The sequence below is a fragment of the Oncorhynchus kisutch genome, linkage group LG30, assembly GCF_002021735.2.
Source record: "Oncorhynchus kisutch isolate 150728-3 linkage group LG30, Okis_V2, whole genome shotgun sequence".
Lineage (NCBI taxonomy): Eukaryota > Metazoa > Chordata > Actinopteri > Salmoniformes > Salmonidae > Oncorhynchus > Oncorhynchus kisutch.
Window position 1 is genome coordinate 48934538 of NC_034203.2, and position 20875 is coordinate 48955412.

At 45.8% G+C, this 20875-nt stretch overlaps 1 protein-coding gene across 1 annotated transcript in view; it reads right to left on the reverse strand.

Moving 5' to 3' along the window:
- Window positions 1-9550: 9550 nt before the first annotated feature.
- The window catches only part of LOC109880603 (charged multivesicular body protein 5), a 40841-nt gene continuing 29516 nt past the window's right edge, over window positions 9551-20875 (reverse strand). The window contains exons 4-8 of the mRNA XM_020472794.2: window positions 20555-20648; window positions 18951-19022; window positions 18762-18870; window positions 14658-14773; window positions 9551-11546 (exon numbers count right to left, since the gene is read on the reverse strand). Of these exons, the coding sequence (XP_020328383.1) occupies window positions 11496-11546; window positions 14658-14773; window positions 18762-18870; window positions 18951-19022; window positions 20555-20648 (442 nt within the window). The 3' untranslated portion in view covers window positions 9551-11495. The remainder of the gene's footprint in view (window positions 11547-14657; window positions 14774-18761; window positions 18871-18950; window positions 19023-20554; window positions 20649-20875) is intronic.

The following is a 20875-nucleotide window of genomic DNA, read 5'->3' on the forward strand; positions in this document are numbered from 1 at the left end:
GGTACTGAGTCAGTGTGGAGGCTATATACAGGGTGTACCGGTACAGAGTCAGTGTGGAGACTATATACAGGGGGTACCGGTACAGAGTCAATGTGGAGACTATATACAGGGGTACCGGTACAGAGTCAGTGTGGAGACTATATACAGGGGTACCGGTACAGAGTCAGTGTGGAGACTATATACAGGGGTACCGGTACTGAGTCAGTGTGGAGACTATATACAGGGGTACCAGTACAGAGTCATTGTGGAGACTATATACAGGGGTACCGGTACAGAGTCAGTGTGGAGACTATATACAGGGTGTACCGGTACAGAGTCAGTGTTCTGGGGTACAGGTTAGTTGAGGTGCTTTGTACATGTAGGTGGGGGTGAAGTGACTATGCATAGATAATAAACAGCAAGTAGCAGCAGTGTACAAATGGGGGGGGGGGGGGTCAATGTAAATAGTCTGGTGGCCATTTGATTAGTTGCTCTGCAGTCTTATGGCTTGGGGGGTAGAAGCTGTTAAGGGGCCTTTTGGTCCTAGACTTGGTGCTCCGGTACCGCTTGCCGTGTGGTAGCAGAGAGAACAGTCTATTACTTGGGTGACTGGAGTCTCTGACAAATTTATGGGCCTTTCTCTGACACGGCCAAGTATATAGGTCCTGGATGTCAGGAAGCTTGGCCCCAGTGATGTACTGGGCCGTGCGCTCTACCCTCTGTAGCGCCTTACGGTCAGATGCTGAGCAGTTGCCATAACAGGCGGTGATGCAACCGGTGAGGTTGCTCTTGATGGTGCAGCTGTAGAACTTGTTGAGGATCTGGGGACCCATGCCAAATCTTTTCAGTCTCCTGAGGTGGAAAAGGTTTTGTTGTGCCCTCTTCACGACTGTCTTGGTGTGTTTGGACCATGATAGATCTTTGGTGATGTGGACACCAAGGAACTTGAAACTCTCGACCCGGTCCACTACAGCCCCGTTGATATTAATGGGGGCCTGTTCGGCCCACCTTTTCCTGTAGTCCACAATCATGGATGGTGTTGAAGTCGTGTTTGGCCACAGTCATAGGTGAACAGGGAGTACAGAAGGGCACTAAGTACACACCACTGAGGGGCACCAGTGTTGAGGATCGGCGTGGCAGACATGTTGTTGTAAGTACACACCACCTGGGGGATGCCTGTCAGGAAGTCCAGGATCCAGTTGCAGAGGGAGGTGTTTAGTCCCAGAGTCCTCAGCTTAGTGATGAACTTCGTGGGCACTATGGTGTTGAACGCTGAGCTGTAGTCAATGAACAGCATTCTCACATAGGTGATCCTTTTGTCCAGGTGGGAAAGAGCAGTGTGGGGTACGATTGAGATTGCGTCATCTGTGGATTTGTTGGGGCGGTATGTGAATTGGAGTGGGTCTAGTGAGTCCGGGAGGATGCTGTTGATGTGAGCCATGACCAGCCTTTCAAAGCACTTCATGGCTACCGACGTTGAGTGCTACTTTGCAGTAATCATTTAGGCAGGTTACCTTCGCTTCCTTGGGCACAGGGACTATGGTGGTCTGCTTGAAACACGTAGGTATTACAGACTCGATCAGGGAGAGGTTGAAAATGTCAGTGAAGACACTTGCCAGTTGGTCAGTGCATGGTTTGAGTACACGTCCTGGTAATCTATCTGGCCCAGTGGCTTTGTCAATGTTGACCTTTTTAAAGGTCTCGCTCACATCGGCTACCGAGAGCGTTATCACACAGTCATCCAGATCAGCTGGTGCTCTCGTGCATGCTTCAGTGTTGCTTGCCTCGAAGCAAGCATAAAAGGCATTTAGCTCGCCCTGGTAGACTCGCGTCACTGGGCAGCTCGCGGCTGGGTTTCCCTTTGTAGTCCGTAATAGTTTGCAAGCCCTGCCACATCCGACGAGCGTCAGAGCCGGTGTAGTAGGATTCAAACTTAATCCTGTATTGACGCTTCGCTTGTTTGATGGTTAGTCTGAGGGCATAGAGGGATTTCTTATAGGACTCCGGATTAGTGTCCTGCTCCTGGAAAGCGGCAGCTCTAGCCTACCCACTACACCCTACACCCTACCCACTACACCTTACCCACTACACCCTACACCCTACCCACTACACCTTACCCACTACACCCTACACCCTACCCACTACACCCTACCCACTACACCCTACCCACTACACCCTACTCACTACACCCTACCCACTACACCCTACACCCTACCCACTACACCTTACCCACTACACCCTACTCACTACACCCTACCCACTACCCACTACACCTTACCCACTACACCCTACACCCTACCCACTACACCTTACCCACTACACCCTACACCCTACCCACTACACCCTACTCACTACACCCTACCCACTACCCACTACACCCTACCCACTACCCACTACTCCCTACCCACTACAACTTACCCACTACACCCTACTCACTACACCCTACCCACTACACCCTACCCACTACACCCTACCCACTACACCTTACCCACTACACCCTACCCACTACACCCTACACCCTACCCACTACACCCTACCCACTACACCCTACACCCTACCCACTACACCCTACCCACTACACCCTACACCCTACCCACTACACCCTACCCACTACACCCTACCCACTACACCCTACACCCTACCCACTACACCCTACCCGCTACACCCTACACCCTACCCACTACACCCTACTCACTACACCCTACCCACTACACCCCACACCCTACCCACTACACCCTACCCACTACACCCTACCCCCTACCCACTACACCCTACCCACTACACCCTACCCACTACACCCTACACCCTACCCACTACACCCTACCCCCTACTCACTACACCCTACCCACTACACCCTACACCCTACCCACTACACCCTACACCCTACCCCCTACACCCTACCCACTACACCCTACCCACTACACCCTACCCACTTTACCCTACCCACTACACCCTACCCACTACACCCTACACCCTACCCAATACCCACTACACCCTACCCACTACACCCTACCCACTACACCCTACAGCCTACCCACTACACCCTACCCACTACACCCTACACCCTACCCACTACACACTACACCCTACCCTCTACACCCTACCCACTACACCCTATACCCTACCCACTACACCCTACCCACTACACCCTACACCCTACCCACTACACCCTGCACCCTACCCACTACACCCTACACCCTACCCCTTACCCACTACACCCTACCCACTACACCCTACCCACTACACCCTACACCCTACCGACTACACCCTACCCACTACCCACTACACCCTACCCACTACACCCTACCCACTACACCCTACACCATACCCACTACACCCTACCCCCTACCCACTACACCCTACACCCTACCCACTACACCCTACCCACTACACCCTCCACCTACCCCTACACCCTACCCACTACCCCTACTCTCACCCTACCCACTACACCCTACCCACTACCCCTACTCTCACCCTACCCACTACACCCTACCCACTACACCCTACCCCCTACCCACTACACCCTACCCACTACACCCTACCCACTACCCATTACACCCTACCCACTACCCCCTACACCCTACCCACTACACCCTACCCCCTACACCCTACCTACTACACCCTACCCACTACACCCTACATCCTACCCACTACATCCTACCCCCTACACCCTACCTACTACACCCTACACCCTACCTACTACACCCTACCCACTACCCCTACTCTCACCCTTCTTCTTCTTCGATGAGGTTTAATGGCAGTTGGCATCCAATATGTTGCACTACTGCCACCTACTAGACTGGAGTACAACTCCCTTATACTTTGCTTGAAAAAGAAATACAATAAAAAATAACACCCTCGTTCTCCACTATTTAAATCTACAGTATTTAGTCCTACTTCAGGCCAACAACCTGAAAGTATGGGACATCACCACTGAACACACCCTGTTACTCTCCTGATGTCTCACACACCCAAATACCTCTCTGCAGCTGCCACCACAACCTACATTTTCTGAGACCTATGTTCCATCCCTGTAGTACAGTTGATAACCATTACTATAAATACTAAAACTCCAATCTTACTGAAGCATTTATCACTTGTTGGCCCCTCCCTCTGTACTGGTACAGATCTACTACACCAGTCCTCTCAGGATCCCTCCCTCTGTTCTGGGTCAGATCTACTACACCAGCCCTCTCAGGATCCCTCCCTCTGTTCTGGTACAGATCTACTAGTCACTCCCCTCCCCTCAGGATCCCTCCCTCTGTTCTGGTACAGATCTACTAGTCACACCCCTCCCCTCAGGATCCCTCCCTCTGTTCTGGGTCAGATCTACTACACCCCTCCTCTCAGGATCCCTCCCTCTGTTCTGGGTCAGATCTACTACACCCCTCCTCTCAGGATCCCTCCCCCTGTACTGGGTCAGATCTACTAGTCACACCCCTCCCCAAGATCACTTCTGGTTACTCTCACCGTTTCCACAGCACCCAACTCTGTTTTCACCATCTCCCTTTTCCCCACCATTTTTAACCGACTCAAGCTCACTATCTCCCTCCCTCCCTCTCTCAGACCTCCTCTGCCTCTCTTTTTCCCTCCATTCCTCGTCCGTATTCCAAGTACACTGACATACATCTTATTCTTGCTTTCTCAAGGGACGCCATTTAACCAGCTGTCACAATCTCTGTACAATCAGCACGTACCCCTCGGGATGTAGCGCTCAACAGTACATCCCAATTATAATGCAGCTGCTTCGTCTCGATGTTATTCTTTATCAAAATCTACCATGGCGCTTTTCAATTTCAAACAAGCGTTCTCTCCGCCTTCCTTCTCCAACGTCGCTCCCCGGTCCCTCTGGGGAAACATGAGAATAATGTTGCTCTGTAACCTCCTACATAGGCCCCTACTCTCACCCTGGCCCCTTACTTTCACACCACTATTGCCGCATTCAAAACTGGGATTTCGGAACTCGGAAATCTCAGACTTCAGTGCTTTCTAAACAACTGGGTACTCGGAGAAAAACGAGCTCCGACTGGGAAAAATCTATTTGAACGGTCATCCAACTTGTAATTCTAACTTCTAACTCTTCTTCTTCAGGCCTCTTTCTAGAGCTCAGACTTTCCGACCTGAAAATCATCAAGTCGTCATGATTTGAACTCGTATTCTTCAGAGTTCCCGAGTGTTTTGAACACGGCACAATTTTCCAACATGACCTGAAGTGTGTGATACACATGGGAGGAATTGAAGATGGAGCATATGGGTGGTGATAAGTGCCAGAATTAAGCCTCGTGAAGCTACTGACACCTCTCACCAAGTCACCTAACATCCTAGCGCCATAAAATACCTCCATGAATTACCATGGACTATCAATGGAGACACGTACACGTCATTTAGATGTAGTGTTCAAGTCATGCAACGTGACACATCAAGTTTATTATTAAAGATCTTACCATGAACGCCTTAAAAACATCGACATGTGTTACACGTCACGTGTTAGTTGAAGTGTCTGTTTAGCTTATTATTAAAGATCTCACCATGTACATTACCAATCAAAAGTTTGGACACACATGTTCATTCAAGGGTTTTTCTTTATTTTTTACTATTTTCTACATTGTAGAATAATATTGAAGACATCAAAACTATGAAATAACACATATGGAATCATGTAGTAACCAAAAAAGTGTTAACCAAATCAAAATATATTTTAGATTCTTCAAAGTAGCCACCCTTTGCCTTGATGACAGCTTTGCACACTCTTGGTATTCTCTAAACCAGCTTCACCTGGAATGCTTTTCCAACAGTCTTGAAGGAGTTACAACATACGCTGAGCACTTGTTAGCTGCTTTTTCTTCACTCTGCAGTCCAATTCATCCCAAACCATCTCAATTGGGGTCGGGTCATAGTGGAGGACAGGTCATCTGAGGCAGCACTCCATCAGTCTCCTTCTTTGTCAAATAGCCCTTACACAACCTGGAGGTGTGTTGGGTCATTGTCCTGTTGAAAAACAAATGACAGTCCCACTAAGTGCAAGCCAGATGGGATGGCATATCGCTGCAGAATGCTGTGGTAGTCATGGTTAAGTGTGCCTTGAATTCTAAATATCACTGACAGTGTCACCAGCAAAGCACCTCCACACCATCCCACCTCCTCCTCCATGCTTCACTGTGGGAACCACTCATGTGGAGATTATCCGTTGACCTACTCTGCGTCTCACAAAGACATGGGGGTTGGAACCAAAAATCTAAAATTTGAACTCAACAGACCAAAGGACAGATTTCCACTGGTCTAACGCCCTTTGCTCGTGTTCCTTGGCTCAAGCAAGTCTCTACTTCTACTTCCTTTAGTAGTGGTTTCTTTGCAGCAATTCGACCATGAAGGCCTGATTCACGCAGTCTCCTCTGAACAGTTGATATTGAGATGTGTCTGTTACTTGAACTCTGTGAAGCATTTATTTGGGCTGAAATGTCTGAGGTTGGTAACTCTTATCCTCTGCAGCAGAGGTACCTCGGGATCTTCCTTTCCTGTGGCGGTCCTCATGAGAGCCAGTTTCATCATAGCACTTGATGGATTTTGCAACTGCACTTGAAGAAACTTTCAAAGTTCTTGAAATTTTCCAAATTGACTGACCTTCATGTCTTAAAGTAATGATGGACTGTCGTTTCACTTTGCTTATTTGAGATGTTCTTGCTATAACATCGACTTGGTATTTCACCAAATAGGGCTGTCTTCACATTAAGAAGGAAAGAAATTCAACAAATTAACAAGGCACACCTGTTAATTGAAATGCATTCCAGGTGACTACCACATGAAGCCGGTTGAGAGAATGTCAAGAGAGTGCAATTCGAACCCCCCTCCATGTGTCGCCCATCTTACTCATTAACCCCTGGGTATTTATACCTGTGTTCTCTGTTTGTTTGTTGCCAGTTCGTCTTGTCTTGTTAAGCTTGTTTTTCTGTGGTCCTGTTTTCCTAGTCTCTGTTTTCTATCCCTCCCGGTTCCGACCTGTTCTGCCTGCCCTGACCTCAAGCCTGCCTGCCGCCCTGTACCTTTCAGACTATGACCTGGTTAATGAACTTCTGCCTGTCCTCGACCTGTCTATTGCCTGCCCCTTGTATTTTAATAAACATCAGAGACTCTAACCATCCGCATCTAGGTCTTGCCCTATGTCGTTATACTTAGTTTGAAGATGTAATCCGTAGACAGGTGTTTTCTCCATCTCTTTAGCTATCATACTCTAATTCCACTGATTTCAAAACTCACTCCTCCAGAAAGTGGAGAGCCACACTTATACAGCTCCACTACACAATACATACAAAAGCTACGTTCTACAGGATTACCAACACAGCCTGATGAGCTGACCAGCTCAAATAGACAGATGCCCTCTATATGGCAGATCAATCCGAACTCCTCTCTCGGCATGTCCAGCCCACTCATTATCTCGGCCAATCATGGCTAGTGAGAAGGTTTCTCTCTTTTTCTGTGGCTTAACCAACAAGGCTTGTAATTTAACAGTTTTATTCGTATTTACAGATGGCATCCAAGTTTGTTATTACGGCACATGAAAGTTCACATGTTCCAGAAAGCCAGAAAACACATTTTGATTAAAAAACGTTCAAATGGCTCTCCTGTGAAGTTGTGACAGCCTGAAACAGGATACATTTATCAATTAGATCACCAATCCCCGACTTTGGCGATGTCATCTACAAAATATCTTCCAACACTCTACTCAGCAAATGCAGTCTATCACAGTGCCATCCGTTTTGTTACCAAATCACCTTATACCACCCACCACTGCGACCTGTATGCTCTAGTCGGCTGGCCCTCACTACATATTCGTCGCCAGACCCACTGGCTCCAGGTAATCTATAAGTCCATGCTAGGTAAAGCTCTGCCTTATCTCAGTTCACTGGTCACGATAACAACACCCACCCGTAGCACACGTTCCAGCAGGTATATCTCACTGATCATCCTCAAAGCCAATACCTTATTTGGCCACCTTTCCTTCCCACTGCCAGTGACTGGAACATAATGCAAGAATCGCTGAAGTTGGAGACTTTTATTTCCCTCACCAACTATCTGAGCAGCTAACCGATCACTGCAGCTGTACATAGTCCATCGGTATATAGCCCACTCAATCTATCTACCTCATCCCCATACTGTTTTTATTTCATTTACTTTTCTGCTCTTTTGCACATCATCATCTGCTCATTTATCACTCCAGTGTTAATCTGCTAAATGGTAATTATTCGTTCCTATGGCCTATTTATTGCCTACCTCCTCATGCCTTTTGCACACACCAGTACCAAAGTTGTATATAGACTTTCTTTTCTCTACTGTGTCATTGACTTGTTTGTGTTATTGGCTTGTTTATTGTTTACTCCATGTGTAACTCTGTGTTGTTGTCTGTGTCACACTGCTTTGCTTTATCTTGGCCAGGTCTGAGTTGTAAATGAGACATAATTTGAGTCAATATGATGTGTACCTGTGGATGTATTTCAAGGCCTACCTTCAAACGCAGTGTCTCTTTGCTTGACATCATGGGAAAATCAAAAGAAATCAGCCAAGACCTCAGAAAGAAATTGTAGACCTCCACAAGTCTGGTTCATCCTTGGGAGCAATTTCCAAACACCTGAATAGTACGCATGTATAAACACCATGGGACGACGCAGCCATCATACCGCTCAGGTATGAGGTGCAAATCAGTCCCAGAACAACAGCAAAGGACCTTGTGAAGATGCTGGAGGAAACAGGTACAAACGTATCTATATCCACAGTAAAACGAGTCCTATATCGACATAACCCTGAAAGGCCGCTCAGCAAGGAAGAAGCCACTGCTCCAAAACCGCCATAAAAAAGACAGACTACGGTTTGCAACTGCACATGGGGACAAAGATAGGTTAGTTAACCCAGAGTCCAGTCCATCATGTAGAACTGGTTAGTTAACCCATAACGTCCAGTCCATCATATAGAACTGGTTTGTTAACCCAAATAGTCCAGTCCATCATTTAGAACTGGTTAGTTAACCCACATAGTCCAGTCCATCATTTAGAACTGGTTAGTTAACCCACATAGTCCAGTCCATCATTTAGAACTGGTTAGTTAACCCACATAGTCCAGTCCATCATATAGAACTGGTTAGTTAACCCACATAGTCCAGGCCATCATTTAGAACTGGTTAGTTAACCCACAGAGTCTTGTCCATATACTATAGATAACCTACTGTAAGTTTACCAGAACAAGAGGAGGACGAGGATCCGCACCAATTAACCATTTTGGAGAATATTTTTTTGATTGTGTTTGTTGTTTCTTACAGAACAGTTGTCGGGGTCAGATTAAAGGTAATTTCTTATTGCTCGGACAAGTGCAGCGTTTACCGTGAATGCAGTCTTCCTCTGAAACATTTCATTCACACTGTAAAGCTGAACTTCAACAGATTGAACTTCAGCTAGAGCTCAGACTCCAGTAAACAACAGATAACCCTAAACACACCAGCCAGCCGCACAGCTAAACCATCCACCAAGAAGAAGATATCAACCTGTTTAAAAGGAGAAGATAAAGCAGCACAATATCATGTTGATCAACATTTAGAAAACCGGAACTCCGTTCCTTTATTACATTGGTTTCCAAAAACCAACACACATCTTACAGACAGGAAGGAATGTTCCTAATATCTGGACCAATGGTTTCGGTCATCACTGTTATATTAGTACAGGCTAATTAATACTGAACAGGACAATACTTACTGAGGAGGGGGTGGCTAGCCTGAGTGCCAGTCTGTTTGTGCTATCATGCTATCTCCCTGGCATGCCAAATGGTTGGCTTGACAATGGAAACAATGGAGTTGTCAAAAACACAGGCCTAGATTCAATCAGATCAAGCATTAAAATCACAGGCCTAGATTCAATCAGATGAAGCGTTAACGCCGATAGCAGACACCCACATGTTTTGGTGGCGTAGCAACCGTGTTGGTGAGCAGCTGCTGCTGAGATCAGTCACGAAGCCACACCCACCTCACTTATGTTAGAAGTTCAGAAGGAAGTGTAGGCCAGGGCTATTCAACACTCCATTTCCCTACACTGCACCACATTCAGTCCACATTCAGTCATCAGTACAGATCCCTTGATATCAGAGTTTTAGATAAACTGAAAGCTAACTTTGCAACGAGATTTGATGAGTTTAAGTCCCCACAGAGGTGGTGCAGTTTATTATAGGGGCCCATTCTCTACTGATAGGAAGGAGAGAGACTTCTGCACAAAAACTAGTCAACTGAAATATGCATTTTTGTTCAGTATAGTTGAATAGCCCTGTTCTAGACTATATACACTGTAGATATTCCATAAAAAAATCTTCCGTTTCCAGCTACAATTGTCATTCACAACATTAACAATGTCTACACTGTATTTCTGATCAATTTTATGTTATTTTAATGGACCAAAATTGTGCTTTTCTTTCAAAAACAAGGACATTTGTAAGTGACCCCAAACTTTTGAATGGTAGTGTACATGTATAACTGTCTCTTTAGTTTCCTGACACGTGGCATCATTCCATTCCATTGTTAGTGGACCTTTCTCCCTCTGTCATGTTGGTGTGGTTGTTCCTGAGGGACGCTAGCAATAGTGGACCATATTAAGCTAATGTTTTACAAGTTGTGCAATCATTTGGGACCTGTAGCCTATTTGAATCAAGGGCGATTTTAAAAAAAACATTTAAAAAACATTGCCTGGAATCATTTATTTTTTGTTTAAAGAAATGATTGGGGGTTGGGGGGGGTGACACGAATTGACCTGTTCTGAATGTTGGGGGGGACATGTCCCCTACACCCCGTGGTAATTTCGCCTATGATGTGAATCATTATGGAACGCTGACCACACATAGCAGTTGATACCTGGAGCCTGGTGCACGGTTCAAGACGACTGGACAGTTGTCATCACAGTTCCACGAATAGAGATGATTATGAGGATAGTTTTAAAGGACTACTGGCCAACCCCTACTGTATACTTTTCTCCCCTTCCAATACTTCATGGATTGAACAACTGAATATGAAAACTTTTAGGATGAATCAAACCACTGTAGTTTTGATTCACCAATATATTTAGTGCGTAAAGGCACTCCAAACCTGATTTGACTTTCCTAACCCTAAATAATATACAAGATCAGAGCATTTTAAAATCTACCAATTGGAAAAGGAAAGAAATGTATGTATTTCCATGGCTTCCTGTCATTGATCCCTAATACTCTGAACCTTCTCTCCATATATCCCACTGAGTCTGTTGAGAACATTAAAGGTACACCAAGTTTAAAGGGATGGCTTTAGATAAATGTAAACCCTATCGGTAACAATATCAACTCATCTCCAAAACAGCATCAATACCTTAGTAATACAGTGGTAGTAAGTTATGTAACCTGTTCTCAGGTCAGATCATTGTAATGTAGAAATGTTACTCTACATATAAAAGTGTAGCAGGGATCTGTAGTTTTATGTAGCAGGGATCTGTAGTTTTATGTAGCAGGGATCTGTAGTTTTATGTAGCAGGGATCTGTGGCAGACCAAACTCATCCACCAGAACGCCATCCTGAAAAAACAAGAAAATACGTGTTAAAAAAACCCTAGAGTCAATGTCCGCACCCCTGCTGAAATAATTAGCATAATACAAAATAACAATGACATATCAGTCAGTTCAAGCTAGAGATATGTTTTTTTAACCTGGGCTCCGTCTCAACCCACCGCATCAACCGATGTCGGCATTCTGCATCTGTGGTGAAAGGAGACAGAGCTAGAGAGGTGTTTGTCAGACCATGAGACGTTCCGAAAACCGCTCTTCTCACAAATTCGTCTGCAGCGTACGAACGATTTGGGCTACATACTAGTAGCCCCTCTATGGAAAGGTGGGACTCGCCCAAACATATTGGCTGTTTTGCTCTAGGACACCCACAGGCCCCAAAAGACTAGTATGAAGGTAGCTGACTAGTATGAAGGTAGCTGACTAGTATGAAGGTAGCTGACTAGAATGAAGGTAGCTGACTAGTATGGAGGTAGCTGACTAGTATGAAGGTAGCTGACTAGTATGAAGGTAGCTGACTAGTATGAAGGTAGCTGACTAGTATGGAGGTAGCTGACTACTATGGAGGTAGCCGACTAGTATGAAGGTAGCTGACTAGTATGAAGGTAGCTGACTAGAATGTAGGTAGCGGACTAGTGTGAAGGTAGCTGACTAGTGTGAAGGTAGCTGACTAGTGTGAAGGTAGCTGACTAGTATGAAGGTAGCTGACTAGTATGAAGGTAGCTGACTAGAATGTAGGTAGCTGACTAGTATGAAGGTAGCTGACTAGTATGAAGGTAGCTGACTAGTATGAAGGTAGCAGACTAGTATGGAGGTAGCTGACTAGTATGGAGGTAGCTGACTAGTATGCAGGTAGCTGACTAGTATGAAGGTAGCTGACTAGTATGGAGGTAGCTGACTAGTATGGAGGTAGCTGACTAGTATGAAGGTAGCTGACTAGTATGGAGGTAGCTGACTAGTATGGAGGTAGCTGACTAGTAGGAAGGTAGCTGACTAGTATGGAGGTAGCTGACTAGTATGGAGGTAGCTGACTAGTATGGAGGTAGCTGACTAGTATGGAGGTAGCTGACTAGTATGGAGGTAGCTGACTAGTATGAAGGTAGCTGACTAGTATGGAGGTAGCTGACTAGTATGGAGGTAGCTGACTAGTATGAAGGTAGCTGACTAGTATGAAGGTAGCTGACTAGTATGAAGGTAGCTGACTAGTATGAGGGTAGCTGACTAGTATGAAGGTAGCTGGGGTAACCAGTTAAAAAAATGAATTGAAGTACAGCGCATTCGGAAATTATTCAGACCCCTTCACTTTTTCCACATTTTGTTATGTTACAGCCTTATTCTAAAATTGATTAAATAAAAAATGTTCCTCAATCTACACACAATAACTCGTAATGACAAAGCGAATGCAGGTTTTTAAAAACAGAAATGACTTATTTACATAAGTATTCAGACCCTTTGCTATGAGACTTGAAATCGAGCTCAGGTGCATCCTGTTTCCATTGATGATCCTTGAGATGTTTCTACAACTTGATTGGAGTCCACCTGTGGTAAATTCAATTGATTGGACATGATTTGGAAAAAGGCACACACCTGTCTATATAAGGTCCCACAGTTGACAGTACATATCAGAGCAAAAACCAAGCCATGCGGTCGAAGGAATTGTACGTAGAGCTCCGAGACATGATTGTGTCGAGGCACAGATCTGCGGAAGGGTACCAACACATTTCTGCAGCATTGAAGGTCCCCAAGAACATAGTGGCCTCCATCATTCTTAAATGGAAAAAGTGTAGAACCAACAAGACTCTTCATAGAGCTGGTCGCCCGGCCAAACTAAGCAATCGTGGGGAGAAGGGCCTTGGACAGGGAGGTGACCAAGAACCCGATGGTCACTCTGACAGAGCTCCAGAGTTCCCCTCAATCAGGCCTTTATGGTAGAGTGGCCAGACGGAAGCCACTCCTCAGTAAAAGGTTTGCCAAAAGGCACCTAAAGGACTCTCAGACCATGAGAAACAAGATTCTCTGGTCTGATGAAACCAAGATTGAACTCTTTGGCCTGAATGCCAAGTGTCACGTCTGGAGGAAAACTGGCACCATCCCTACAGTGAAGCATGGTGGTGGCAGCATCATACTGTGGGGATGTTTTTCAGCAGCAGGGACTGGGAGACTAGTCAGGAACGAGGGATAGGTGAACGGAGCAAAGTACAGAGATCGTTGATGAAAACCTGCTCCAGAGCGCCCAGGACCTCAGACTGGAGCGATGGGTAACCAGATCAAATATCTCTGGAGAGACCTGAGAATATCTGTGCAGCGACGCTCCCCATCAAACCTGACAGAGATTGAAAGGATCTGCAGAGAAGAATGGGAGAAACTCCCCAAATACAGGTGTGCCAAGCTTGTAGCATCATACCCAAGACTACTTGAGGCTGTAATCACTGCCAAAGGTGCTTCAAAAAAGTACTGAGTAAAGGGTGTTATTTTTAATACATTTGCTAAAATGTCTAAAAACCCATTTTTGCTTTGTCATAATAATAATGTGTGTAGATTGATTAGATTTTTTTTTTATTGATTCCATTTTAGAACAAGGCTGTAACGTAACAAAATGTGGAAAAAGTCAAGGGGTCTGAATACTTTCGAAATGCACTGAATAAGTTCACTACATGACCAAAAGTATGTGGACACCTGCTGATTGAACATCTCATTCCAAAATCATGGTCATTAATATGGAGTTGGTCCCAGTTTGCTGCTATAACAGCCTCCACTCTTCTGGGAAGGCTTTCCACTAGATGTTGGAACATTGCTGCTATAACAGCCTCCACTCTTCTAGGAAGGCTTTCCACTAGATGTTGGAACATTGCTGCTATAACAGCCTCCACTCTTCTGGGAAGGCTTTCCACTAGATGTTGGAACATTGCTGCTGTAACAGCCTCCACTCTTCTGGGAAGGCTTTCCACTAGATGTTGGAACATTGCTGCGGGGACTTGCTTCTATTCAGCCACAAGAGCATTAGTGAGGTCGGGCACTGATGTTGGCCGATTAGGCCTGGCTTGCAGTTGGTGTTCCATTTCATTACAAAGGTGTTCAATGGGTTGAGGTCAGGGCTCTGTGCAGACAAGGGCTGTGTCTTACCTTGTTGGTTTTACTGTCGTTGGGTATGCCCTCTGGGATGGAGGGGGCAGAGGAAGCCTCATCCAGGTAGGAACTGTCATCATCCAGCAACAACTCATCCCCTAGGGCATCCAGCTCTGACAACACACAACAACATCATCCTCTAGGGCATCCAGCTCTGACAACATACAACATCAACCAGCTATAGACCCACACCCCTACCTGCTGTTAGATCCACACCCCTACCTGCTGTTAGATCCACACCCCAATCTGCTGTTAGATCCACATCCCTACCTGCTGTTAGATCCACACCCCAACCTGCTGTTAGATCCACATCCCTACCTGCTGTTAGATCCACATCCCTACCTGCTGTTAGATCCACACCCCAATCTGCTGTTAGATCCACATCCCTACCTGCTGTTAGATCCACATCCCTACCTGCTGTTAGATCCACATCCCTACCTGCTGTTAGATCCACATCCCTACCTGCTGTTAGAACCTGGCTACTCCTACCCCGGACAACAGCACTGCACCCCCAACAGCAACTCGCCCAAGCCTTCCCCATTTCTCCTTCTCCCAAATCCATTCAGCTGATGTTCTGAAAGAGCTGCAAAATCTGGACCCCTACAAATCAGCCGGGCTAGACAATCTGGACCCTTTCTTTCTAAAATTATCTGCCGAAATTGTTGCCACCCCTATTACTAGCCTGTTCAACCTCTCTTTCGTGTCGTCTGAGATTCCCAAAGATTGGAAAGCAGCTGCGGTCATCCCCCTCTTCAAAGGGGGGGACACTCTTGACCCAAACTGCTACAGACCTATATCTATCCTACCGTGCCTTTCTAAGGTCTTCGAAAGCCAAGTCAACAAACAGATTACCGACCATTTCGAATCTCACCATACCTTCTCTGCTATGCAATCCGGTTTCAGAGCTGGTCATGGGTGCACCTCAGCCACGCTCAAGGTCCTAAACGATATCTTAACCGCCATCGATAAGAAACATTACTGTGCAGCCGTATTCAGTGATCTGGCCAAGGCTTTCGACTCTGTCAATCACCATATCCTCATCGGCAGACTCGACAGCCTTGGTTTCTCAAATGATTGCCTCGCCTGGTTCACCAACTACTTCTCTGATAGAGTTCAGTGTGTCAAATCGGAGGGTCTGCTGTCCGGACCTCTGGCAGTCTCTATGGGGGTGCCACAGGGTTCAATTCTTGGACCGACTCTCTTCTCTGTATACATCAATGAGGTCGCTCTTGCTGCTGGTGAGTCCCTGATCCACCTCTACGCAGACGACACCATTCTGTATACTTCCGGCCCTTCTTTGGACACTGTGTTAACAACCCTCCAGGCAAGCTTCAATGCCATACAACTCTCCTTCCGTGGCCTCCAATTGCTCTTAAATACAAGTAAAACTAAATGCATGCTCTTCAACCGATCGCTACCTGCACCTACCCGCCTGTCCAACATCACTACTCTGGACGGCTCTGACTTAGAATACGTGGACAACTACAAATACTTAGGTGTCTGGTTAGACTGTAAACTCTCCTTCCAGACCCATATCAAACATCTCCAATCCAAAGTTAAATCTAGAATTGGCTTCCTATTTCGCAACAAAGCATCCTTCACTCATGCTGCCAAACATACCCTTGTAAAACTGACCATCCTACCAATCCTCGACTTTGGCGATGTCATTTACAAAATAGCCTCCAATACCCTACTCAACAAATTGGATGCAGTCTATCACAGTGCAATCCGTTTTATCACCAAAGCCCCATATACTACCCACCATTGCGACCTGTACGCTCTCGTTGGCTGGCCCTCGCTTCATACTCGTCGCCAAACCCACTGGCTCCATGTCATCTACAAGACCCTGCTAGGTAAAGTCCCCCCTTATCTCAGCTCGCTGGTCACCATAGCATCTCCCACCTGTAGCACACGCTCCAGCAGGTATATCTCTCTAGTCACCCCCAAAACCAATTCTTTCTTTGGCCGCCTCTCCTTCCAGTTCTCTGCTGCCAATGACTGGAACGAACTACAAAAATCTCTGAAACTGGAAACACTTATCTCCCTCACTAGCTTTAAGCACCAACTGTCAGAGCAGCTCACAGATTACTGCACCTGTACATAGCCCACCTATAATTTAGCCCAAACAACTACCTCTTTCCCAACTGTATTTAATTTTAATTAATTTATTTATTTTGCTCCTTTGCACCCCATTATTTTTTTATTTCTACTTTGCACATTCTTCCATTGCAAAACTACCATTCCAGTATTTTGCTTGCTATATTGTATTTACTTTGCCATCATGGCCTTTTTTGCCTTTACCTCCCTTCTCACCTCATTTGCTCACATTGTATATAGACTTGTTTATACTGCATTATTGACTGTATGTTTGTTTTTACTCCATGTGTAACTCTGTGTCGTTTTATCTGTCGAACTGCTTTGCTTTATCTTGGCCAGGTCGCAATTGTAAATGAGAACTTGTTCTCAACTTGCCTACCTGGTTAAATAAAGGTAAAATAAATAAATAAATAAATAAAATCCACATCCCTACCTGCTATTAGATCCACATCCCTACCTGCTGTTAGATCCACATCCCTACCTGCTGTTAGATCCACATCCCTACCTGCTGTTAGATCCACATCCCTACCCAACCTGATGTTAGATCCACACCCCCTACCTGCTGTTAGATCCACACCCCTACCCTACCTGCTGTTATATCCACACCCCTACCCTACCTGCTGTTAGATCCACACCCCTACCCTACCTGCTGTTATATCCACACCCCTACCCTACCTGCTGTTATATCCACACCCCTACCCTACCTGCTGTTATATCCACACCCCTACCTGCTGTTAGATCCACATCCCTACCCAACCTGATGTTAGATCCACACCCCCTACCTGCTGTTAGATCCACACCCCTACCCTACCTGCTGTTATATCCACACCCCTACCTGCTGTTATATCCACACCCCTACCTGCTGTTAGATCCACACCCCTACCTGCTGTTAGATCCACATCCCTACCTGCTGTTATATCCACACCCCTACCTGCTGTTAGATCCACACCCCTACCTGCTGTTAGATCCACACCCCTACCTGCTGTTAGATCCACACCCCTACCTGCTGTTAGATCCACATCCCTACCTGCTGTTAGATCCACACCCCTACCTGCTGTTAGATCCACACCCCAACCTGCTGTTAGATCCACATCCCTACCTGCTGTTAGATCCACACCCCTACCTGCTGTTAGATCCACACCCCTACCTGCTGTTAGATCCACACCCCTACCTGCTGTTAGATCCACACCCCTACCTGCTGTTAGATCCACACCCCTACCTGCTGTTAGATCCACACCCCTACCTGCTGTTAGATCCACACCCCTACCTGCTGTTAGATCCACACCCCTACCTGCTGTTAGATCCACACCCCTACCCTACCTGCTGTTAGATCCACACCCCTACCTGCTGTTAGATCCACACCCCTACCTGCTGTTAGATCCACACCCCTACCTGCTGTTAGATCCACATCCCTACCTGCTGTTAGATCCACACCCCCAACCTGCTGTTAGATCCACACCCCTACCTGCTGTTAGATCCACATCCCTACACTACCTGCTGTTAGATCCACACCCCAACCTGCTGTTAGATCCACACCCCTACCCTACCTGCTGTTAGATCCACACCCCTACCCTACCTGCTGTTAGATCCACACCCCTACCCTACCTGCTGTTATATCCACACCCCTACCCTACCTGCTGTTAGGTCCACATCCCTACCTGCTGTTAGATCCACAACCCAACCTGCTGTTTGATCCACAACCCAACCTGCTGTTAGATCCACACCCCTACCTGCTGTTATATCCACACCCCTACCTGCTGTTATATCCACACCCCTACCCTACCTGCTGTTAGATCCACACCCCTACCTGGTGTTAGATCCACATCCCTACCTGCTGTTAGATCCACACCCCTACCTGCTGTTAGATCCACATCCCTACCTGCTGTTAGATCCACATCCCTACACTACCTGCTGTTAGATCCACATCCCTACCTGCTGTTAGATCCACACCCCTACCTGCTGTTAGATCCACACCCCTACCTGCTGTTATATCCACACCCCTACCTGCTTCCAGGTCATCCTCATCTATGTCAGGAGTTCCGTAGCTGCGACTCAGAGACTCCTGAACCTCGTTGGCATCCTCCATCATATCCTCCAGCTGATCCTGTAGGTCCTACACCACATCACACACGATGAAGAAGCTCCACAGTGTATAATGTGAGAGAACTGATATAAACACATTAAATTAGTTACTTCTATCTGATCAGTCTTCACATCCTTGTAAGCTCTCTTCATCTCTTTAGCTCCAATCTTCATAGCCTCCACCTGGGAACCAACAATACAAAGGACAAGTAGTCAAGGACTGATCCTTTATATCTAAAGGACAAGTAGTCAAGGACTGATCCTTTATATCTAAAGGACAAGTCGTCAAGGACTGATCCTTTATGTCTAAAGGACAAGTCGTCAAGGACTGATCCTTTATGTCTAAAGGACAAGTAGTCAAGGACTGATCCTTTATATCTAAAGGACATGTCGTCAAGGACTGATCCTTTATATCTAAAGGACAAGTCGTCAAGGACTGATCCTTTATGTCTAAAGGACAAGTCGTCAAGGACTGATCCTTTATGTCTAATCAAACCCATTCCCTCTGCTTTGCATGCATGTTTCAGTTCTCTTCCGTGGGACAGAAGAGAACTGAACAGAGACAGATTGTGTAATCCTTATTTTAGTCTGAGGCTGTCTAGACATGACAGTTAAATCAGTTGTTGTATTCTGATCATAGAGTTCTAATCATGGGATTCCAAACGTGTCATGCATCTACATTTAAATGTGTCCACCGTGTCCACTCTCTAACAGCAGGTAGTTATAGTGGAGTTATGGTGTGGTTATAGTGTAGTGTAGTTACAGTGCAGTTATATTCCCTTCTCCCGCGCTATATTCTAATGTATGCATTCTGCAAACGATGGAACAGGCTAAATATGATAACACAACAACAACAACTTCATGGCAGTAGCCAACTACTGTAGCTAACTAGCCCGCTAACCTCTGCAGCTAGCCGGCAAGCTGGCAAGCACAGCTAAAAGGATTGCAAATGGGTTAGCATAACTGTAGCCCAAAAATATTTTCTTAGTTAGCTGGTTAACATTTACGAGGCCAGCAAGCACGTTCCTCACATGCTAGGAAAGTATTTCCTCCAACGTTATAATGAAAGGTGCCTCTCGCTCGCAAAACACACGCTTTCCAGAGACTTGAAGGCAGAGTGCTGATGACATCACCCACTGTATGCACTTTGCATGGTGTTGTTACTGTGTAGTTACAAGGTAGTAACAGTGTAGTTACAGGGTAGTAACAGGGTCGTGTAGTGCTGGTGTAGTTATAGTGTAGTTACAGTGTAGTGTAGTTTTGGTGTAGTTACAGTGTAGTGTAGTTATAATGCAGTGTTGTGTAGTGTAGATACAGGGTAGTAACAGTGTAGTTACAGGGTCATGTAGTTATGGTGTGGTTATAGTGTAGTGTAGTTGCAGTGTAGTTATGGTGTGGTTATAGTGTAGTGTAGTTAAAGCGTAGTGTAGTTATGGTGTGGTTATAGTTTAGTATAGTTACAGTGTAGTGTAGTTATGGTGTGGTTATAGTGTAGTTTGGTTATGGTGTAGTTATAGTGTGGTGTAGTTACAGTGTAGTTTGGTTATAATGTAGTTATAGTGTAGTTATGTCATAGTTACCATTGTAGTTTGTGACAGTTCTTAGTGTAGTTTTAGTGTCTTACTGTAGTTGTAGTGTCATTTGGTGTCCTTTAGTGAATGGATGGTGTAGTTGGGCTATACTGCAGATACAGTGTAGTTAATGACAGTTCTTACTGTAGTTTTGGTATCCTTGAGGGACTGTATAGTGTAGTTGGCCTGTTCCATGTTGAAGGACTGCTGAGCCAGCTGGTCTCTCTGGCCCTCATACCTAGAATATAACATGGCCATTATTCATACCTGGAATATAACATGGCCATTATTCATACCTGGAATATAACATGGTCGTTATTCATACCTGGAATACAATACATGATATTCATACCTAGAATATAACATGGCCGTTATTCATACCTGGAATATAACATGCCCATTACTCATTCCTGGAATATAACATGGTCGTTATTCATACCTGGAATATAACATGGTCATTATTCA